A 22,793-nucleotide genomic window follows, 5' to 3' on the forward strand; every position below is an offset into this window, starting at 1 on the left:
CTGAGTGGTTAGTTCCTTCTGCATTTGAATTTATTTTCATATTTTTATCTTTGGCGACTCTTCTAAACATGGCGTTTTGTCAGAATGAAACCAGGATCAAATTGCTATAGATTCGTTTGGGAGCATCTATTAACTTGGTGGACTAAGTTTGCAACCTGCACACCATATCACAAAACCATTTTTGAAACTTCCCTTAGTTTTCAAAGTTGGAGGGTGGTGGGATGCTGCTGTTTGACGAAGGTACACAGTTGGTTGACGTTTAAATATGAAAGGTTTTGATTAGAAGGCATGCTTGCTTTGGTTTTCTGTTTGTGTTCTTTCTTTCTTCTTAAAAATAATTTCATTGATGTTATATTATTACTTTGTAGCCAAGGCTATTTTACATCAAACAAGCTTGCATGTAAAGAGAAATGAAGATACAGTACTAGATTTTCTAAGCATAGAGCTGGCAACCTGAATTGATATTCAAACAGTGGGTGGTGTGTTGTCATTTCAGTATCCTTTTTTCCCTCCCTAGACCAAGTGAAAACATGTTGATAAGAGTCAACAATGATGGAACTTACTGTGCTAACTGGACTCCGGGAGCAGTTGGTCTCTACACCATTCACGTTACCATTGATGGCATTGAAATAGGTACATAAAAGTCCGTATCTTTGTATGATGTCAAAAATGTCAATACACCTATAGTGGTATGCCAGAAAATGGAAAGAGAGAGAGAGCTTTTAAAGTTAATCATAATGTTTTGAGGACATATAGCATCTTCTTTTTACTCAAAAGGATATTAAAATACTTGAAAATAAAACAAATCCGAAAATTTGTCAGAGCACATAGTTGGAAATGTGTTGATAACAGTGTATGCATACATTTTAGCTAAGTTAATAGTAGCAAATGCAATATCTTCCCATAGTGGCCGATTATCTCTCTATCTCTGTATTCGTTGGCGGAGCTCTCTCCTACTTCCACAGATGGAAACTGAGTCAAGGCTCACTTTGTGTGCAGCCTCAGTAGCTCTGCTTTGTTTATGACTGAAATGCCAGTTGAGTTTTTTGCTGTCCAACTGTGCTTTGAACGACAAGTTTTCCCCATATGTATCCTGTCATGGGCTGCTGGAGTTCCCTGTTACGTGAGCAGTCTTTTAAATCCTTGACAAGGAGTTATGTTTATATACACATTTCTTCCAAATAATATTCTGACAGGTACCCCTCCTCCCCATGACACTTCATTGCATTTTTATTATCATGTAAAGATTGAGGAGGGTAATTGCTTGTGGTGCTTTATAATCGGCTGTACCTTGTGTCGTATGATTTTAATACTGTCATTTTTAAATGCAGTCTTTCATATAGTTGAACTTTTTATTGACTTGCGACCGGAATGATTCTGTCAGAGAAGGTCTAGCTCTGTCACTCCTTGTTTTTCATTCGGGTTTCCTCACACCATACTCTCTAAATTAATTTTTTAAAAAACATTTTAAAAATGGGAACAATTTAGATTCAGGAGTCACCTTTATCATGCCTAATGTGTTTCACAGGTTTAAGCTGCTTTGATGCCATAAGTAATATTCACTTAACCAGCTAGAATTTTACCGCATTGCCAAGACCTGAATGTAACCCACTTCAGAATAAAATAACTTTCAAACAGTTACTTAGATTTCTTATATACACTTCATGGTAATTTTCTTAATTTACAGATGCTGGACTAGAAGTGAAAGTAAAAGATCCTCCAAAAGGAATGATACCACCTGGAACCCAGTTGGTAAAACCGAAGGCAGAGCCTTTACCAAATAAGGTATAAGAACGAAAACATTTTTTTAAAAAAATTACATTAGTGCATGTACATGACCTATATTACCGTATTTTTCGCACCATAGGGTGCACCGGACCATAGGGCGCACCCAGTTTTTAGGGGGGGAAATCAAGAAAAAAAATCTTTTCCCCCCCAGCCCCAAAGAGCAGCGTATAGGCCGTGCACAACCTCTCCCTGCCGGAGGGCTTGCGCGCGGCTATGGCACAAGCCAAGGCAGCGAGCAGGATGGATCCCGCTCACTGTTTTGGCTTCCCCTTTAGCCCCGTGCAGCCTCTCCTTGCCGGGAGACGCTGCGCAGGGCTTTCCTGGCTTTACTGGGAGGTGGGGGGATTCCCTCACCTCTCCCAAAAGCCTGCAGAAGCCGCGCAACTCCTTTAAAGAGATCGCGGCTTCTCCTGGCTTTTCTGGGAGGTGGGAGAAGGGACTGATGTGACCAGTCAGTCCCTTCTTCCTCCTGTGGAAAAGCCCGCAAGAGCGCACAGAGGTTGTGTGCGGCTCTTGGGGGCTTTTCCCGCCTGCCTCCCCCCTGCATTCGCTCCATAGGACGCACACACATTTTCCCTTGCTTTTTAGGAGGGAAAAAGTGTGTCCCATGGTGCGAAAAATACGGTATTTAGTATTTTTAAACTGCCAGAGCTCAGGGGTCCAGTCCCTAGTTTAGATGGACTAACATTTTAACTTCAAGGTAGCAATATATGTTTAAATGATGACGGGAAACTGCTAAAACAGAAAAGAAGAAAATTGTTGTATATTGTTAAAGATCTCCTCCTAATACTCAGTTCTGACTCCTTGGCAAACATACACAAATCAAATGTATTTTCAAAACCTGTTTATTGCATTTTATTTGTTATGTTAGGGTGGAAGAGGCTCTGCATTCTGACATTTATACTGGTTATCATAACTGTTTCACTTATATACCCCTTGGCTAGATGGTACTTAACTATGTTATTCCCATTTTGCATAGCTGATTTTTCAGAAATGAATAGCTTTGGGGGGGGGGGTGTATTGTGACCAAGCTATGGGGGAGAAAGCTTTAACCCTGTGACGGTCTCAGTCACAACCTATTCACAATGGAAGGAAAGCTTTTGCCTTAATAAGAATAAGGCATGTTCCTATAAATTTCTCAGTATCCCAAGAACTCCAAACAAAGTTTTGCTTTTTTTTTTTTAAAGGCATCCAGATTTAAGTCCAGTTCTAACATGAATTATGTGGGGATAGGTCTCACCAACATCATTAGGATTTGTACATGAAAAACCAGAGAAGCAGATGTTAAGTCCTAGTGATTGCTTTGTTGCCCAACAGCTTTTCAGAACAAGAGTAGTTCCTGTTGATTTACATACTTGCATTTACAACTAGGCTGGAATATCCCAACCTCTCATCTCATTCAGTTGACAGTGACTACTGTTTATATCTGACTTAAAGTAAACTCTGAATATCTAATTCTGTTGGTCCATGTGTATTTGAGTGACTTTGATAACAGCTTTATTTTTCTATGGCTTCCAGAAGAGAACAGACTTTGATTTTTTATTTTGGTTTCTTGTTCATCTGTCTGGGTGAGTTTAGCAGCTGACTATAGCTGTTAGGAGGCTTTCCTCTAGAGCTCTGTGGATTTCCATAATCTGAAGCTGTATCTTTATACTCTTTTTTTTTTTTTTTTTAAGAGCCCTTTTCCAGGTTTCTCTGCCTTACTGTCTCTTTGCTTTTCTTAGGTTCGCAAATTTGTGGCCAAGGACAGTGCAGGGCTGCGTATCCGTAGTCACCCTTCCCTTCAGAGTGAGCAGATAGGCATAGTAAAAGTCAATGGATCCATTACCTTTATTGATGAGGTAACTTGCAATAAATTTATATGGATTTGAGATCTAGATTAAATTACCACTTGCATATACAGACCAGAATCCAGAGAATGCCATGACTAATCTCACGTGGCCTTTGAACTTCAGTGCTTTGGGCCAGAAGCCATGCTAGGCCATAGAAGCCTTTTTGAAATGGAATACTTTCAAAAGCAATTTGCGATATGGGGGCCTGCTGTTCACAGGAGAAAAATTGTAAATGCTACTTGAGTGCTTGTGAGCTCTTCTGGGTATTTGCCACAAAGTTAGATAAAAGGACATGTAGTTGCATCAGGCCATATGATTAACCAGCCATTTTGCTTTCTGTGTTGCTTTAAACTCATGCTACAGACTGCAAGATTGCTTTTTGGCGAAATTGAGGTAGATATTTTTGTTTTATCCTGTTAACATTTTAAAGTTTCTGTTGATTTTTCAGAAATGAAATGTTTCATTTTTAGCTTTAAAAGAAGTCAGCCGTTTCTGAAAACAATACATATATATTTTACAGAGAATTGGAATGTTTCCTTTGTAACTATTACTTTGTAAAATAAAAACCACCTTTTTGCAGTAATTTTTTTTTAAAAAAGATTGCAAATCATTGTGAGCATGGCATAATTTAATTCCTTAATATGCCTTTTAATCGTTACATTTCCAGCCATTCTTTACCTTCATAGTAAAAATTATTTTCACGGTCTGATCCTGAGACACACGATGCTTTCAAGTTGCTGTTGGCAACAGTGGTGCATCAGCTGTCTTTCTGGAGTGGTGTCCCATATCACGATCTTGCGTTGTTGTAGATACATTAGGAAGTTGCTCTTTAAATACATTTGTTCATAATCCATAATCTTCCATAATCTTCATCTGCTTTAAATTTCTTGTGCCTTTTAAAAAAGCTTTCGTTAAATAGGCCAAATGTTTACCTCCCATGCAGTTGTATTATGCTAGATCTTTAATCTGTTATCATCTGCTGCTTAAGTAGCCTGGCTTGTATTTACTCTTCATAGATTCACAATGATGATGGCGTATGGCTACGGCTGAACGATGAGACAATAAGGAAATATGTTCCAAATATGAATGGTTACACTGAAGCCTGGTGCCTTTCCTTTAACCAGCATCTTGGCAAGAGCCTTTTGGTCCCTGTTGATGTAAGTAAAATACAATTTTTAAGAATATTATAGTGCACTCATTCATTCAATCAATCACTTTTTTAAGGTTGTCATCATTCATCCATCTCATCTATAAGGGTAATCATTCCCATTAACCAATTTTAGGTCCTGTAACATCAACAATAATGCTGATGTTGAAGCAATTAAGGTTTTTGAAAGTATTTTCCCTCTCCTCCAAAGGAGGCAGTTAGCTAAGTTGGAACCTTAGCTAAGGTGGGCCTGGGCTATCATCTGAACCCTTTATATTTGACTAATATGTAACATGAATGCATATCCTGTACTGCTTGTTCTGTAGTTTCAAAAGCAATTGGTTCAAAGTGTTATAAAGGCTTGCTGCTGCCAGAAATAGTTCTTTCTCATTTGGATACCATACTGATACTGTTTTTCTACAATGGGAAGTTACCCCTCAAGAGATACGTCTAGGTACTTTAAGATGATTAGGGTTTTTTAAATAATAGTTGGATATGATAAAGTAATTTATTCTCAGTTGTATGGGTTTAATGTGTCATATCACTTAACTGTGGTATATTGGCATTCGCTAACCCTGATTTCAAATCTGGCTTAGGGCTGTCAAGGAAGGGTGGCAAATTGCTCTTGAAAGGGGGAAATTGTGTGAAGCTGTGCTTGGGTTATATCTACACCAGCCCATAGTAAATTAATTAATTAATGTATTTATTAGCATCATTTCTTCCATGTGTGAAAAAGATTTGGTTAAACCGAAACTGATAAAATATGTCTTGATTTGGCCACATTATTGAGGACTTCCTGTGAGAGAACGCTGAAATATTGAGTAAGAGTATTTACCATATTGTCGTTACTGACTGTAACATATTATAGATATCACTGATTTAAGATACCGCATCTGTAAGGAGTTAATAATAGGGAAAGGCAGTTTTTTCCTGCTGGTAGAATTTGTTCAGTATGTCTTCATTGTTACTTTAGGAAAGGGTGTGGAAATGTCATGGCACAGGTTGAAATATGTGAATGGACAAAGCTGACAGGACAAGAAATAAAAGACATAGGAAAGCCTGTCATCTTCATTGAAAGAGGGCTTTGCATGAAGAAGAACATATATGCAAAGCTACAGACAGTGGTAGCATGGAAACAACAGAATGAATCAAATGCAAGTGTGACTGGAGTTCTACTTACACAACATCCTCTATTCACGTGCCCCCCAAATCTGCTGCAGAGGATCCCCCAACCTTCTGAACCTGATTTTGAGGGTGCAGGGGGTGGGGCTGCAGAGGAGAGGCAGATGAGGCTGTTCTTTTGTGGGAGTCTATTGCACAGGCGAGACAGCACCTTTAGATACAACCCTATGTTTCCGTAGGGCGTGTTGCATTAGTAAGCTAGTTAGTGGCTTTTAGTGGGAAAGTTGTATGATGATAGCAACCACTTGCTTCAAGGCAACCTCTTTTAAAGGTGGAAGAGTAAACTGCCCCAACTTAAGTAAGAAGCTATCTTTTTAAAAGGTCAGGGACGTTATACCAGTTTGAGGGCATCGTAGTGATCTAACCAAGTCATGTTTGTACATATATTTTTTTTATAATAGTTCCTTCATGTGCATTTGGCAGTTGGGAAATGTTAAGCAGATTGGTGTGTCTTTTTGAGATGAACGGCAAAATCTCTGCATTTGTGACAGGGTAGAACTGGGAACCTTCAGATCTGTGTTCTGCTGTCCTGTGTGATGAACCAACAAGGGTTGCAGGTCTAAATGTTCCCTAGGTTATGATGTGTTCTCAGTTTCCAGCATTGCTCCAGCCACTAACCCTAACCCATTGGTTACTGCTGACCTGATAGTGGCTATAGTATAAAGTCTTTGGTTTTGGATTATTTATGGACCACAGTCATTCCTGGCTATGCCTGCTTAGTTGCTAAATGTAGCCTGTGTGTGCTGCCTTGGCTGTCTGCATACTTGCTGAATGTTCTCTTGGATTTTAGTTGTAGCCGGTTGTAGCCTTTTGCTTCACTTTTCTTAGGCTGCTGAGGCCTAGCACCCAACAGTTTTATTATTGGTTTGTGATCACTTATTCAAATATCTTTGTGAAACTTCCGATTTTGGCAGCATGGCTATGCTGGTCATCTTCTCTTCATTGCTTTGGGGGAGTAGTGGCTAGGAAGAAAACTCTAGCTTAAACGCTCCTTTTATACCATACTTTGCAAATCTAAAATTCTAATACCTGGGAATTTCAGTATTACTTCTTTCTCTTATTTTATCTCTCTTCTTAAAAGAATGACAGTCCAGAGAGCTGGCCTAACAGTTTCCTTGTTTAACTAGCTTCCTTGATAGGCTGTATTCCATGACTTACTTGAAAATCTCAACTAAACTTTATTCCTGATGAAGTTTTTTTAAAAAATAAAAAAGTACAAATACTTGACATTGGGTCTATTAAGACTTCAGTTACTAGGAAGAAGTACTGTATCAACCTGGTAAGAGTTTTGGATCTGCATGTGGTAACTCCCACAATCCTCCCTGTGACTTGCACCCATAACACTCCAATATATGCTGGTCAGGGACATAATATGTGCCATTAAATGTGATACAGATTTTTATCCTTGAAGAGGTAGGAAGGGGCAAGAGAGCATCTCAGACTTTTATTGATTTGAGATCTTTCCTTAGCAGTCCCAATCGTCGAGCAGAAAATATTGAACTGCAAGTAAGCCCTCCACATATCACATTTACCCGTGTTACGTTACAAAAACAATATGAAATATTGAAAAACAAGGCTTCAAATGCAGTACTTAAACTATTATTTACTTAAGAGTTGTACAGGTCTGTATCTCTCCTAGGTATCTTGATTTCTGTACAAAAAAACCTTTAGTGGCACATAGAAATGGAAGATATCTAGATCTCTTCAGGGGAAAGCTGTTCTAAAAACAAGGTTGCACTATGCAGATTCTGAGATAAAAGCAATGTGCTGTTGTTTATTGACGCTGTGTTGAAGGCAAACATTATTGTTGAAAGGTTTATCTTTTAGACTTAACAACATAAAATATTTGTGAGAAATTGAAGGCTAGGAGCACTTCTTTGCAGATTGGGTTTGTAAAGAATGTATACTGACAACTTAAAAGTGTCTGGCAAATACTAGCATTGAATGAGTAGGAATGACAGTTCCATACCGGAAGCTTTCTATTGTGATTGATGCATGCACATTCTTTAAAAGTGACGGAGAAGATTATATGTTAGAAAAACATGGAATCCTAACGCTTACACAAATAAATGCATTCATTTTGAATACTCATTGCAGTCACCACTTGCTTCTGACCTCCTAATCTCATTTTCATTCCTTTTTGCATAATTCATATATCACAACAATAATAAAAGTGTATGTTTCAAAGAGCACTATTTTGGGGCAAAATTTTGATGTTGTTTTATGTGTGGAAAGTCTGCTGTATAACCTCTTGTTCCATTTTTTTGATTAAATCTCATCTAAAATTTGCACAACTTACTCCAACAAATGTTGTATTTTTAGATGTGTACAAAATTGATATATTTCATTGACCCATTTGAACAAAAAGGTCATCAGCCACCTTATTTGTGTAAGTACTGGATTTATTTACAAGATCAAAACAGCCCCACTTGTGAGTGGAAAATGCTTCTGGTGGGTAGGGGAGAGGGATTTCCCATTTTTTTAATTTTCAGTTTCAACTCTTTGTACCTTTTCAGTCCTGCTCTGAAGTCTCCCCTGAACTTCAAGAGCATTTTTTTTTTTTTTGGGGGGGGGTGTATAAGACCTCAGTGCCTGCATGGAATATTATGCATGGCTACAAGGATCTCATCCAAAACGGATGTACTTTTTTTTTCTTTTCCAAAAAAAGTCTTCAAACTAATCTGGCCACTTTTCCTTAAAAGAACATGTATTTAGAGAGAAATGATGTATGACCCGAACACGACCCCGGTTGTAACTAAATGAAGATTGAGTTAAACTGCCAAATTCCTTATTTTATGTGTTACTCATTTTGTGTGGGGTTTTTAAATGTATTTTTTAAAGCTGGTTAAAGTGTTTGGTACGTTTTCCCATCTGCTTAATGTCAGTCTTCAAAAATAAATGGGAAAATGGCTGATCTAAATAACAGTCTTTCTTCCAAATATTTTAGACTAGTACAAAAACCCACCACAAGGTACCAAATCAACATATTTTAATGTGTGCATCCCTTATCCGTCTTAATGTGGAAAATACATTAATTTTATTTCTTTTTTCAAATAATTTTTTTTAGAGTACTCTGTGTTTCACATGTTGGTGCATTTTGTTACTATGGTTTTGGACACTTGGCATTTGGGTGCTTTCCAAAGTTTTCTGAGTACTGATAGCTACGTTTTAAACCTTTCCAGTTGCAAATAGGTGGCTGAGTGTCCACACTCAATCTTTTTTCCTCGCTTCCGCCTCCCCATGTTCCCCCCCAGAAAAAGAAAACAAATCTTCACAAAGTGGCAGACTGTCTTTCATAAAACAAATCTGGCTTTTGATAGGACTTGTATTCTCATTCAGACAGGAGAATGGGAATTGCCTTGCACAAAACGCGTTAAGCTCTACATAAAAGAATCTTTCTATTCAGTGAATGGCATGACACACTACATCATTTAGAACTGTCAGTATAAGCTGTTTGTCTCCAACAGATTGTTTCCTCCGTGGTGAGCAGTGGGCTCAGCTGGCTTCATTTTAAGAGTACCTTTTTATGAAAAGAAATGATTGTTGTTTGCAAGGATGCAGGGGGGGAAAATAAAATTAAGCAAATGTTCTATTCGTCTCTTAATTTCTTCTTCTGCTGTCTTAATGCTCCAGTTCTCTGTTGATATGTGTCTATCTTAAACTTTACATAGAATATCTTTAATGCTAGCCAAGGAGTCAGGGATTTGGACTTGTTTTCATGGACTTCCAAACCTTTCCCCCCTCAGGTGAGTTTTCTTAACTGTCAGGATCTCAGTCTCTTGTGTACACGTATTTTGGGCATTGTGGAGTATGAGCCATCTGAACATTCAAATTGGTGGTTTTCAGGCTTTCAAGGATACTATTTCCACATTGACATCTGCTGAGCAATTGCTTCGCGCTGCTGGAGACTCTGACGTGTTCTAGTGCTCATGCTCAGCATGCGTTGGTACTTACCAGTCCTGTTAGATCCCACCATCGATCTGCAGGAATTGAGGGCACCTACCTAGAACACATGCCACACTTACCTGTAGCTGCGCACAGCAGCAGAAAGCTGGTAGTGACTGGCAAGCTATTCTTTGGCAAGCTTGCCTACCATTACTGTTCTCCTGGAAGAATTGGTTAACAAACTTCTGAATAACATCTTTGTTCGCCAAAATGCAGAGAATATGCAGAATTCATTCATTTAGGTCTCCATATTTAGCTGGTAATATCAATTTACATTCTGCAGAAGAAGGCTCATATGTGATGCTATATAGCTTGGTATTGAATGTCTCCAACAGTTGCATAAATACCCTCTATCCCCCCTTCTTTCTTGCACTCTCCTGCATGAATACTTTTACTTGGCCATAGTCCTGTGTGTTAGTCCTGTGTTTGTATCATCTTTCTTAACCATGGTTGAAGAATTGCTCCAAATGTTCATGTTGCAAATGTGTGCCTTTTATTTTTATATATGTGCTCATATCGTTTATTCTTCGTGTTCCGTAGTAATATAGAGAGTACTGCAAGTTCAGTTCTTGTCTTATATGGAAAATTATAGCTTAACACGTGCTCTGTTAAGTGTTTTAGGATGAGACCTTAGTTATTTCAGGTCTAACAAAGAGGTGGGCTTAGTTGAAAAGTACAAAGGCATTATTAACAGGAATTTTTTTTTTTTTTTGGTTTTTTGTTCTAAAATTTTCAGGAGTCTAGATCTAACACAGATGACTTTTTCAAAGACCTAAACTCACACTGCCCTCAGGAAGCGGTAATGCAGGAGCCAGATATGCCGTTCATTCGTGGTGGGCCTGGAGTATATAAGGTAGTGAAGACTGGCCCCTCAGGTCACAACGTCAGAAGCTGTCCCAACCTTAGAGGTATCCCCATTGGAATGTTAGTTCTGGGAAACAAAGTCAAGGCAGTGGGCGAGGTATGGATCCTTGTAGCTTCAGTTCTTATCTTCATAGATACTGGTTTATAATAGTAGCAAATCGTAAGAAAAGCAGCTATCCTACGCAAGGTTTGCTTTTCCACCCTTGGTTGCTAACTGTTAACTTCCTAAAGGTTGTTTATGGTGTAAACTGATGCAAACCACTTTTGCCTTTGTCGTATATTTCATTATCGGGCATTGATTGAACTTGATTTTTCTTGTACGCTTGCTTAAAATGTGGGTTTATTAAAGGACTATGTTTAATGCATATTTCAGAGTTTACCAATGAATTATTTTTGGGGATACAACAGAACTCAGTTATCTTATTTCTTGGTATTGATTCAACTGTTGCATGCGGTTGATTGTGCTTTGGTGCTCTCCTATTGCAATGGGCTTGAGGATGTAGTGTGTCATGCTATGATTTTTTCTCAAACAGCACACAGGACATGATAGCAACTTTGTGAATATTAAATACCTGGTGTCAATGCCAAGCTTTCTCTGCTTCATGTGTCAAATAAATAAATAAAAATCCGACCCTTGCATTCTATCGGCTATCAAATGCTATGTGTATCATCTGGACGCTTGTTTGGTGCTCTGTTTATTCTTTTCTTCTGAATATAATCCAGTCTTAACACACTGAAGATTCTAATCATCTTAAACCTTCTGTGAATACAAATGCTTTTTATTCTTCCTTATTCTTCTGCACTTAACTTGAAGAATGCCTGTTGCCTTTCCATGACAGAAAAGAGCCTCTTTTTCACATATGGAAACATTTTGCTGCATCTCATTGGTGGATAATTTGAAAAGTAAATTAAATGTGCCTCTCTCTCCATGTGTGTGTGTGTGTGTATGTACCAGGTGACTAATTCTGAAGGGACATGGGTGCAGATGGATAAGAACAGCATGGTAGAGTTCTGTGAAAGTGATGAAGGTGATGCCTGGTCCTTAGCTAGAGACAGAGGTGGAAACCAGTATCTCCGGCATGAAGATGGCAAGTCTCCTTAATTTTTACAAACAGATAGAAACTAAGCACACAAACAATAAAAAGCAGAGATGTAAATAATCTAAAAATTTAGCATAAAAACCCCAGAAAGAACAGAGGAATGCACTGGTTCCCAAAGTTCTTCATTTAACAGAGGTATGTGGCCATATTCTTGTGCTAGTTTGAACTGATCAGGCGAATCTCCCCAAGTTAAAGAGTCAGAACAGTGTTTAAAATATTTGAAAAGAAATCCTAAACATTGTGAACAATTTAGAAGGCAAAATGTTTTATTAAGGTAGTCGAAAGCGATGTACGTTTATCATGGGATGACTTCTAATAATTTCTTGGAGTGAAATCGGGCATAGGACCATGGAAGCCCTTTTCATGCATGAATTGCGAGGAAGGGGGCAGCCACTCATAGACAAGGCCAAACAGGATTGCACTCCTAACCCCACACAATGGGGGTGGCTTTGGCATCCAAGCCGTGGGCACAGACGTCTGAAAAGGGGAAACCTGTGTCTGTAAAGTTGGAACCCTGATCACACAGGGTTCCAGCTCCACTATCAGCAGATGCCCATAGGATTCCCTTTTGCAGATGTGCACATCCAATGCACGGATATTGGATGAGGGCCCCTGCTGCCGCTTTCTGCACATGGACACTCAAGGGAGGTGGCCTATATTCTAATCTTAATTTAGAGTAGACATGTTACTACTACTCTAGTTAGTGATTTATTAATTGAAACCTTCATTCCTGTGCACATACCGTATTTTTTGCTCTATAAGACTCACTTTTCCCCTCCTAAAAAGTAAGGGGAAATGTGTGTGCGTCTTATGGAGCGAATGCAGGCTGCGCAGCTATCCCAGAAGCCAGAACAGCAAGAGGGATCGCTGCTTTCACTGCGCAGCAATCCCTCTTGCTGTTCTGGCTTCTGGGATTCAGAATATTTTTTTTCTTGTTTTCCTCTTCCAAAAACTAGGTGCGCCTTATGGTCTGGTGCGTCTTATAGAGCGAAAAATGCGGTATATTTTGGCCTTCATTCCCACTGTAGAGACATAAATCACATTCTGAAGCAGTCTTGTGTTTGTTTTGTTTCTTGCAATTACAGAACAAGCTTTTATAGATCAGAATGGTCAGACTCCCCCACCAAGTCCTTTCTCACTGCAAACTTTCAATAAGGGGACAGGGTGCAGTAACGGACAAGGATTTGATTATGGCCTTGGAAATAACAAAGGTAAATTTTCTACTAATTATTTTCTTTCTGTCTTTTTGAATATTGAGTGTGCTATCCATTGTATTTGTAGCTCCAGTATATTTACTTTAAAAAACTCAGAGGCGATGCATCAGTGCAGTTATTCTTCATTTATATGAGACTTTAATTATATTATATGGCTCAGAGTTATAAAACTGGCACTGCTTATTTGTTGTAGGATCAGGATTGAAATAATAATAAACAGAGCCTTTGTTGAACAAGATGGGCTTGAGTTATAATAATTGTACGTTGTAGTGAAAACTGCTCGTTTTGATGAACTGTTTGGAGATTGTGAACATGCATTAAAAATGCTTGCTTCTAAAAAATTAGCATCACACTCTAAGCATTCTGTTCAGAGCAAATACTTTTGAGAAACCACAGTATTGATTGACTTTCACAGTTTGATCGGTGTCATGTTCCATGTCACAACTGTAGTTTTCCCTGTAAAAAGTAAAGCTTTTCGTTGACAGACCCTCCTTATTCCAGAAAACACTGCACAAAAACCAGAACAGGAAAACCAGTGGTGTCTGATGTACCAGCACTTGGAATCAGATTGAGTCCTTGTACTGACATGAAAGTTGTATAGTTAGGTTCTAAATCAAAATTCTATACAGTACTGTAACACTATATATTAAGTTGTTTTTGTTTTGCTAGTTTAGCTCCTTAAAATTAAGCATTTAAGTGTGTTGTGAAAAGTACCCCACTAGTGAAAAGCTGAGTGCTTACCAGTATCTATACACGTATAATTGCCATGGAAATCATTGTGGCAATTGTAAAATGTGCATGTATAAATGTATTTCAACCCCAAACTTTTCTATGTTAGTGGCTCTTGATATTGATATTTCTTGTGTCATTTTAGTATTCCTACAGCAGATAAATGAGTTCAGACTTGTAGATCTAGTGTAAAAGAGAGCAGTATACAACTTTAGAACATAGAATTTTAAAATTAAGAATTGTTTTAAAATAGACATGCCCATAGAAGAGCAAAAGTTTCAACTTGGAATTTTCTTTTCTGAGAATAATGCATGGTCCAGCAAAACGTGAGCACCTATAAATTTTAATTTGATTCCAGTGGGAAAGATGTGCTTAACATTGACTGGATCGTTCCCTACATTTTAAGTGTAATAGTTATCCTCAAGTGAACATTATGTTATCTAGGTGTTGCTTCAAGTTCAGTGTTGCATTCTTGAGGAGAAGTCGTGAACCACAGACTTCCTTGAACATAAGTTTCTTGCGTAAATTTCTTATGTTTTCTCTATTAAAAAACGCACACAGTTTGTGTTCATTTTTCTTGGTTGTGATATGAATAAATGTCACATATTCATTAATCCATTTTTCCTGGAAACCCCTTTTTGTGTTCTGCTGAATTAACCTATAGCTTGTTTGGATTGCAGTCTGATTATTGTTGCATGCCTTACTGTTTTGATGTCTTCTTCTTGTCTCATTCTCCTTGTGTATTTGCAGTAGTTCAGTGCAAAGAGCAGTGTACCCTTTCAGCTGGCATACCCTTAGGTCTCCATGCAAGTAAATTTACCTAAAAATAATTAGAGCAGCATATTAGTTAGAGCGTTTGAGCCTAGTGCCTTGTAGTCATCTCTGCCAATACATCACAAGGAACACTACAGGAAAGTTTTTATGAATTTTTCCCCGGGTGAAGCACCTACAAAGGCATATCATTATAATCATATCACTGGCGTAGCTGACAAAAAGCAACCTGCAGAGACATAACTTCAGGAGCATTAAAGTGCTTTGTCTCATTTGATGCTCATGACAGATTTGCTGCTTTCATGTTTTTCCTTAGTTTTGCTGATTTGGCTGCAACCTATTTCTAACCTGTTTTCTGTCAGCCCTGTTGCGGAAAGATCCAAAATCACTGAACTAATTCCTTACTACAGTAAGATGATGGACCTAGGAAGTTGTATTGTTAGATCACACATGAGAATTCAGGCTTTCAGAAACCATTTTGATAGATGCTTTATGGTCTAAAGCATCTATCAAAAGCATAGGGATGCGGGTGGCGCTGTTGGTTAAACCACAGAGCCTAGGACTTCCCGAACGGAAGGTCGGCGGTTCGAATCCCCGTGACGGGGTGAGCTCCCGTTGCTCGGTCCCTGCTCCTGCCCACCTAGCAGTTCAAAAGCACGTCAGAGTACAAGTATATAAATAGGTACTGCTCTGGCAGGAAGGTAAACGGTGTTTCCATGTGCTGCTCTGGTTGGCCAGAAGTGGCTTAGTCATGCTGGCCACATGTACGCCAGCTCCCTCGGCCAATAAAGCGAGATGAGCGCCGTGACCCCAGAGTTGGTCACGACTGGACCTAATGGTCAGGGGTCCCTTTACCTTTAACTTATGGTCTAAAGTAGCCTTCTCCAACTTGGTGCCCTCCAAGTGTTTGGTCTACAGATGCAATCACCCTCAACAATTTACCACAATGGTTCCCAATTAGGGGACCCCTGGGGGTCCGTCGGACACGCCCAGGGGGCCCTGCAGCACTATCCCCTGCCAGGGACTCAGTTATCTTGTTAATTGCACAGCTCGCTATAGCTGGGGGGGGGGGGTGGGAGCACTTTAACAGAGCCCCCAACCAGCCACCAGCTTACACAGGCCAGCAGCAGGCCCCTGAAGGCTCTGTTAACTGCTCGACTGAGGGGAATGGCAACTGCACACCCCTCAATGGAGCAGTTTTACACCACCACTGGCTTGTGTGAGCCGTTGGCAGGGCAGGGGCTCTATAAAACTGGTTGGCTGAGGCAAGGGCAGCCATGTGCTCCTCAGCCGAGCAGTTTGAAGAAGCGGAGGGAGGAAGTAGCTGTATCGGTGCCTCACCAATGCAACTGGTTTCTCTCTCTGCTGGTATGAGGGCAGAGTGGGATGGCACCTTCATTTGGCAGTATATCGCTGGTGAAACCACCGCTGCTCCTGAGTCCCTCTGGTACCAGCACCAGCTGGAGGGAGTCAAGTGCGGTGGTGGTGGTTTCACTCACGATATACTGCCAAGCGAAGCCGCCATCGCAGTCTGTCCCTCATACTGGTCCTGGACAATGTATCAATACATCACCCAGTCCTATTTGGTGCAAAATGCAGCCTGTGTGGGTCTTTTGTTCATTCATTCTTTTTCTGTGGGAAGCTATGTGGCTACATTTTGGGGTGGGAAGAAACAGATGTACGGTAGAATCCTAAAAAATTCAAAGTTGGTTGTTCCTGTTGGGTAATCAGCAAGAATAAAAACCTCACTCCAAATAAGTACTGTATTTAACTAATTAATCTCTTTAAGCCAGGGATGAAACTAAGCATTCTGCATATAGAACACTTGCAAGTTAGGAACACAGTTGCTTTTTTAAATTCAAGTTGTAGTGGAGCAATGGAGACAAGTTTTTCCAACTGTCTGGGGATAGGCAATTTGTCGTTATTGGTCTTTTTTTTAGGATACCTAAAACCCTTTGCTCATTAGGGGCCACTCCACATTTTATCAAAAAATTGCTTTGCACATAGAGTAATCAAAATTTTAAAAAATAGAGGTGTCCATGTTTTGGCTTTTGAAAAATAAGGGGGTGGTGGTCCGCAATAATTAGTTAATTGGGAACCACTGGTTTACCATGTTGGCTAGGGCTAATGGGAATTGTACTCCAAAACATTTGAAGGGCACCACATTGGAAAAGGCTTCTTTATAGCATTATTCAGACACTTTGTAAAAGATTCTAAGTTTCAATAAGCTTAAATCCTCACTGAAGCTGAAGAGTGGAAAAGAGCCATTTTTCTATAGGTGGCTAAAGGGCATTTTTTCACTTCCAGATAGCAGCCCAAGATTGGCTAAGCGTCTGTGGTGTGTCCTGTCCTCTGCTTTCTGGTCAGAGCTCCAGTCTGCTTCCTTTGCCTTCGCTCTCTCCTCCCCTTTCCCCTTAATCTTGATCAAGCACCTGGGAAATATGGTATATTATTATTGGAAGGAAAACAAGGCAAGAAGTAGTAAATTGTTCTTCCACAGGTAGGGAAGAAGTCAGCAGCCTTGAGGGGCTTCATGCTGGAAGACTGCTCTGCTTCCCATCCTCCGTATTGGACAGGAGTAGTAATGCATATGGTAGGGAAAAGCAGATAGGTGAGGGTGTTTTAGAGCACCCACCAGCTCACTGCCCAAGGCATGAATGGGAAAGCTGTGGTTTTAATTTTCCTAGGCTTCCTCCTTCTGTCTTCCTCTTCACTTTTACTTCCTGCCTTCGCCCTTTGCAGAGATGTTCTCCTAACCTGCTTCATTCTGCAGTGTGCTTAGGTTTTCTGCCTGCCTGCCTGCCTGCCTTCTCTTAGTATTTCTTGTTTCCATTCATCCTTCTGTTTTCCTCCCAGTTAAAGAAAAGGCAAATATTTCCATTGTTTATTCCCCATGTCCTTACCTTGCCCATTCTCCTTGCTGTTGCAATGGCCCTGACAGACAGGAACAAAGGCAACCAACCAGCTCTGTCAACCAGAGCACCGCAAATCTGCAAAATGGGTACAAAGGGAAATATAAGTCAGACGTTTCCTACATCACTCAGAAAGCTTCTCACATGAAGCATGTGAACCCTGTGATACAGCCTGCCACCTCAGAGGCCATTCAATCTTGCCCCACAACTCCCAGTCTTAGCTGGCTAGAAGATTTAGACCATGAGGAAAAAACCAGCTTAGCATCCCGGGGGGGACGGGGATGGCAGGCATAATATTTAGCAAAATCTTAAAGAAGAAAGCAGAATCAACCTGTCAAAACTATTGTATTAAACACACAGCCCATTTGCTTCATTTTATCCCACCTCCATGAGGAGAAAGGCTGGGGCTCGCACAGTAGCACATGTTGGATCAAAGCATGTAGTACGTTGACATACAAGTCACAGCAAATAATAATAATAATAATAATAATAATAATAATAATAATAATAATAATTTATTTATATCCCGCCCTCCCCAGCCGAAGCCGGGCTCAGAGCGGCTAACAACAGTAAAATAATACAGCATTCTAAAATCAATTCATTATAAAATCAGTTCAAATCAAAATGATGGCAACCATTGGGCTAGAGTTCTGTGAAGAATTACCAAAGGCTGTGCCTTGGCCAAAGGCCTGGTGGAACAGCTCTGTCTTGCAGGCCCTGCGGAAAGACGTCAAGTCCCGCAGGGGCCTAGTCACTTGTGACAGAGCGTTCCACCAGATCGGAGCCACAGCCGAAAAAGCCCTAGCTCTGGTTGAGGCCAGCCTAACCTCTCTGTGGCCCGGGACCTCCAAGATATTTTTGTTTGAAGACCGTAAGGTCCTCCGTGGGACATACCAGGAGAGGCGGTCCCATAGGTACAAGGGTCCTAGGCCGTATAGGGCTTTAAGGGTTAGAACCAGCACCTTAAACCTGATCCTGTACTCCACCAGGAGCCAGTGCAGCTGGGTGAATGTGATCCCGCGGCGAGGACCCCATAAGGAGTCTCGCTGTGGCATTCTGCACCTGCTGGAACTTAGGTTCACCACAACACACACTCCCTAAGAGCCATGGCTATGTTCGCCAAGCTCTCTTCCAACAAATGCATCACAGAAATTTGCACAGAGAGCCATTTGCAGAGCACTCGGTTTATTTATTAGCTATTGCAAGCTGGACTTCCATGCCTCAGCAGAGGCAGCTTTTGGCAGGTGGGTTGCAAAATGTGCTACCACCGTCACGAATGGCCCCTACTCTAGGCAGATACAGCTCTGGTGTGTCCTGTAAGTGTCTGGATCATGCTATGCTTGAGAATGGACCATTGGGCGCACACTGCAAGTGGGCTTTCTTTAGCAGACAAGCAAGCATGTTACAACCACACCCCATAGGCAATCGACTCACCATAAGCTTTGCTAGTCACATGAATCACATTTTCACAACCAACTTCTCCATCATCCTCTAAAAGTTTCCCTCTTCCTCTGTAGGTAGGCAGGTGGAGAGATAACGTCCCCGATTCGTGGAAAACAAGTCTGAAAGAGCTTAGTAATGAATGAAAACTCAAGGGGAAGGAGGAAGCCTATGCAAATCAAAGACACAAGTTTCCTGCCTTGGGAAAATAGGGCATGCTTTATTCTGTTAGCGGCTGGCTCACTTTGCTGCCAGGAAAGGCCATTTACAATAAGTGCTCAAAGTTCCATTCTACTCCACTGTTATTCTATTGTTCTTCCAGGTTGCTGTGGTTACCCACTTTGTTGTATTGTACTAAGGACCAAGGGGTGCTGTCTTTGCCAAGCTCAGCTGGCAAAGGGTAGGAGATGCCCTCCTGCCAATGAAGTCAGAACTGGCCCTGTCTTCTGTCAAGAGGGATGTTATTTATTTCCAGCATTTGTGTCTCGCCTCTCCTTTTAAAAAAGCAGCTTGACACAGCAATTAACAATAGGTTAATCATAAAATTACTACAAACACAAAATAAAAAAGACAGGTGGTCATTAAAACAGTTTAATATTGCCCGGCATGGAACAAATTAAGTGCAAATCAAAAAGAAACACAGGAGTAGAACCATTTATATGCCCAAGCCTCTGCCAAACAAGAAAGTTTAAGTCACCCAGTGAAAGAGATTCATTTCTGGGAAAGCAAAAACTGCCCTATGGCTACTTCCAAGAACTGAAATGAATCTTAAATTTAAAAAGTCTTTTTCAAATACAGGAGTACTTCGGGTTACAGACATCTCAGGTTACAAACACTTCAGGTTACAGACTCCACTAACCCAGAATTAGTACCTCAGGTTAAGAACTTTGCCCCAGGATGAGAACAGAAATCACACGGCGGCGGCGGCAGGACGCCCCATTAGCTAAAGTGGTACCTCAGGTTAAGAACGGACCTCCGGAACGAATTAAGTTCGTAACCAGAGGTACCACTGTATTCAGACTCAATGATTATGCCTAGATCTCTCTACAAAAAAAATAGTTTTTGTTGACATTAGTAAAACAAAGCTGATTTTTTAAAAATCCCATTTAGTTAAGGACCAATATATTATGTATTTAAAGACATTTACTTTCACGGGGCTGTGCACTTAAACATTGGTGCATGTAATAACAAATAGCATGTTTAAGTACAATTTCATGAGAAATAAGGCATGAACATCATTTGAAAACTAATACTGCTTTTAAAAATCCTAGTTGAACTTACTGTCTAGCTGTGGTGCTTTATTACGAAATATACATAATGATCACATGCAGTCCTTGCCCTTAAAGCTTGTTTCCTTGAAGGCAGGCTGCCTGTGAGTCAAGAGTTTTAGCAATTTATTTATTTTTTGCTGGTACCTTATTCCCAATTATAAACTCTCTTGTTCCCAGTCCAGCCATCTGAGAGTTCATGCCATCATTAATTTTGCTTTAATTTTCAAAACAAGCAGATCAGAACACTGGAGGAAAATGTTTTCTGAATCACTTGCGCAACTATTCATACCCCTTGCCAAAATATTGGGTTGAACTCTCCATGGTTCTACCACACATTGCTTGGTAATTTCTGTGTCTTGTTCCAGAGTAATACCTAGTTACAAGATCACAGACAAGTGCAAGCTTTATCAGTACTGAACTTTCAAAGAGACTTCATTCAGCACTTTTGGGAAAATAACAGGTTGTAGTTTTGACTGTTTTGCCTACTACAGGTGACCAACTGAGTGCCATACTGAATTCCATTCAGTCACGGCCTAGTCTCCCAGCTCCTTCCATCTTTGATCAAGCTGCAAAACCTCCCTCTTCCCTAGTCCACAGCCCATTTGTGTTTGGACAATCCCTTTCCTTCCAGCAACCTCAGCCACAGCTTCAGAGTAAGTCTGTCAGCCTTTCCTGCCTCATCAGCCCATTTCTGAAGCTTTACCATTGCTTGCATAACAATCTTAGTTGCTTTCTAGCTATTGATCATCCATCAATGCACCTTCTGATTCTCCCGACCCCTATTTTATTTTGGCTTTCCATGACTTTGAAGCAAACATCAGCCTTCCCATAGTAATTAGAGACTACTGCACTGACCTTTTGCATATTTACTGTAGTGTTGAAAAATATATTTATACATTTTTTTTTAACTAAATCCTTTGGGATTTTAATTAAATTACAGGGTTTCAAATACGCCTGTGTGGTGTAGTGGTTAAGAGTGATAGACTTGTCATCTGGGGAACTGGGTTCGAGTCTCCGCTCCTCCGCATGCAGCTGCTGGGTGGCCTTGGGCTAGTCACACTTCTCTGAAGTCTCTCAGCCCCACTCACCTCACAGAGTGTTTGTTGTGGGGGAGGAAGGAAAAGGAGAATGTTAGCTGCTTTGAGACTCCTTAGGATAGTGATAAAGAGGGATATCAAATCCAAACTCTTCTTCTCTTCTTCTACTCTTGCAGTAACACTTTAAAATACCTCTTGGTACTCCTTGAGCACACAAGCCTTATGCAGTTAAATCCATTCATTTCTATATCAGGGCCTTGTCGTAAATTTTAGTATTAATGCTAAAGCTGATGATGATCACTGAAGGTCCCACCCTTCATAAATGACGTGCTGAGAAGTTTCACCACTAACAATTCTGGAAGATAAGACCATTATTTTTTCCATTAAGTTGAAGATGGTTGTAGTATCACATAGTAGTAGTAATATAGTTCTGGTGTCACAGCTCATTTAGCTAACATCAAGTTGTTTCAGTAGACATATCTTAGAATCGTAGAGTTGGAAGGGACCCCAAGAGTCATCTAGTCCAGCCCCATGCAATGCAAGAATCTCAGCTAAAACATCAATGACAGATGGCCATCCAACTTCTGCTTAAAAACTTCCAAGGAAGGAGAGTCCGCAACCTCCCAAGACTGTTCTACTGCCGAACAGATCTTACTGTCAGAAAGTTCTTCCTGATGTTTAGTTGGGATCTCTTGTAACGTGAAGCGATTGGTTCGAATCAAATCTTGTGGGTTCATATAATGCCCCAGCTGCCGTTTCCAGTTAATTTTTCTTTGCAGCTATAGAAGAACAATAATCTGCTGCTTTAGTTTAGGCCTTAGTTTATGCTTGTTTTCAAAGAACTATTTGTCTGCTCTTGAAAAGTGGTTGTGCCAGTTGATATCTTATTCCCATCAATTGGGCGCACCAGAAGAAACTGACTTGTGAATCAGAGTAAGAAACACCTTAGAACCGAAGGCCTCTCTTCAGCTTGCCCTTTGATCTAGACCTTGGGAATTATAGATTAGTTTTAAAATGCCAGCATAGATTTGTGAGCATTCTTCCTCTCTTCATGCACCTGCATCTATTGTTGATCTTGAGATATCTGGAGGTATCATAGATGCCAAGCTTACAGAGGCCAAGAATCTGTAGAAATTGGTACCATTGAATTATCTGCTTTGGGAGAGTAATCCAGGTAGCAGTGGGCCTAGACCTTTTTCAGAATGGCCCTGTATTCATTCATTCATTCATTCATTCACTCACTATTTAAGAACCTTGGAGAGCCCATCCAGCACAACAGCATGGAGAAGAACTTCAGGACTCGTAATCATTTTCAGAAAGTGACAGTGAGAGGGAGAGAAGCCACAAAGAGTGTTGATTCCTCCTTGACTTCATCCAAGTGCTTGAGGTGGGGGGGGGGGTGTTGAGGTATCTAGCGCTCAGGTTCTTCTGATTTTTCTGTAGAAGGGGAAGGAAGCCTCAACTAGGATGCATTACTTCATATGATGTAGAGAAAATGGCTAGCACCTTCTGGAGTCCATCTTATGACTCCCAAGGCCTATGCTTGGTAGTTATATTTGAA

At 40.4% G+C, this 22,793-nt stretch overlaps 1 protein-coding gene and 1 long non-coding RNA gene across 43 annotated transcripts in view; one reads left to right on the forward strand and one right to left on the reverse strand.

Annotated features, from left to right (window-relative positions):
• Positions 1 to 22,793, forward strand: part of MYCBP2 (MYC binding protein 2) — a 148,922-nt gene that overhangs the window by 88,760 nt on the left and 37,369 nt on the right. For 7 of the 41 annotated variants that reach the window (XM_083435689.1, XM_083435694.1, XM_083435690.1 and 4 more), the window contains 8 exons: positions 518 to 633; positions 1,688 to 1,785; positions 3,513 to 3,629; positions 4,637 to 4,777; positions 9,621 to 9,695; positions 10,631 to 10,855; positions 11,714 to 11,846; positions 12,944 to 13,069. In XM_083435689.1, coding sequence (XP_083291815.1) covers positions 518 to 633; positions 1,688 to 1,785; positions 3,513 to 3,629; positions 4,637 to 4,777; positions 9,621 to 9,695; positions 10,631 to 10,855; positions 11,714 to 11,846; positions 12,944 to 13,069 — 1,031 coding nt within the window. Of the gene's footprint in view, positions 1 to 517; positions 634 to 1,687; positions 1,786 to 3,512; positions 3,630 to 4,636; positions 4,778 to 9,620; positions 9,696 to 10,630; positions 10,856 to 11,713; positions 11,847 to 12,943; positions 13,070 to 20,686; positions 20,849 to 22,793 lie in introns of all 41 variants that reach the window. The other 34 variants (XM_083435700.1, XM_083435701.1, XM_083435692.1 and 31 more) reach the window with 11 other exon arrangements.
• Positions 554 to 20,665, reverse strand: LOC310675384. 2 transcript variants are annotated; one of them, XR_014510083.1, is made up of 4 exons: positions 18,919 to 20,665; positions 14,506 to 14,621; positions 4,299 to 4,769; positions 554 to 681 (listed from the first exon to the last, which is right to left on the reverse strand). It is a non-coding gene; the product is annotated as an uncharacterized lncRNA (long non-coding RNA). The 2 variants fall into 2 exon arrangements; XR_014510084.1 differs by lacking the exon at positions 554 to 681 and having other exon boundaries at positions 4,231 to 4,769; positions 18,919 to 20,655.

The sequence above is a fragment of the Podarcis tiliguerta genome (genome assembly GCF_965153285.1).
Source record: "Podarcis tiliguerta genome assembly, chromosome: 4".
NCBI lineage: Eukaryota > Metazoa > Chordata > Lepidosauria > Squamata > Lacertidae > Podarcis > Podarcis tiliguerta.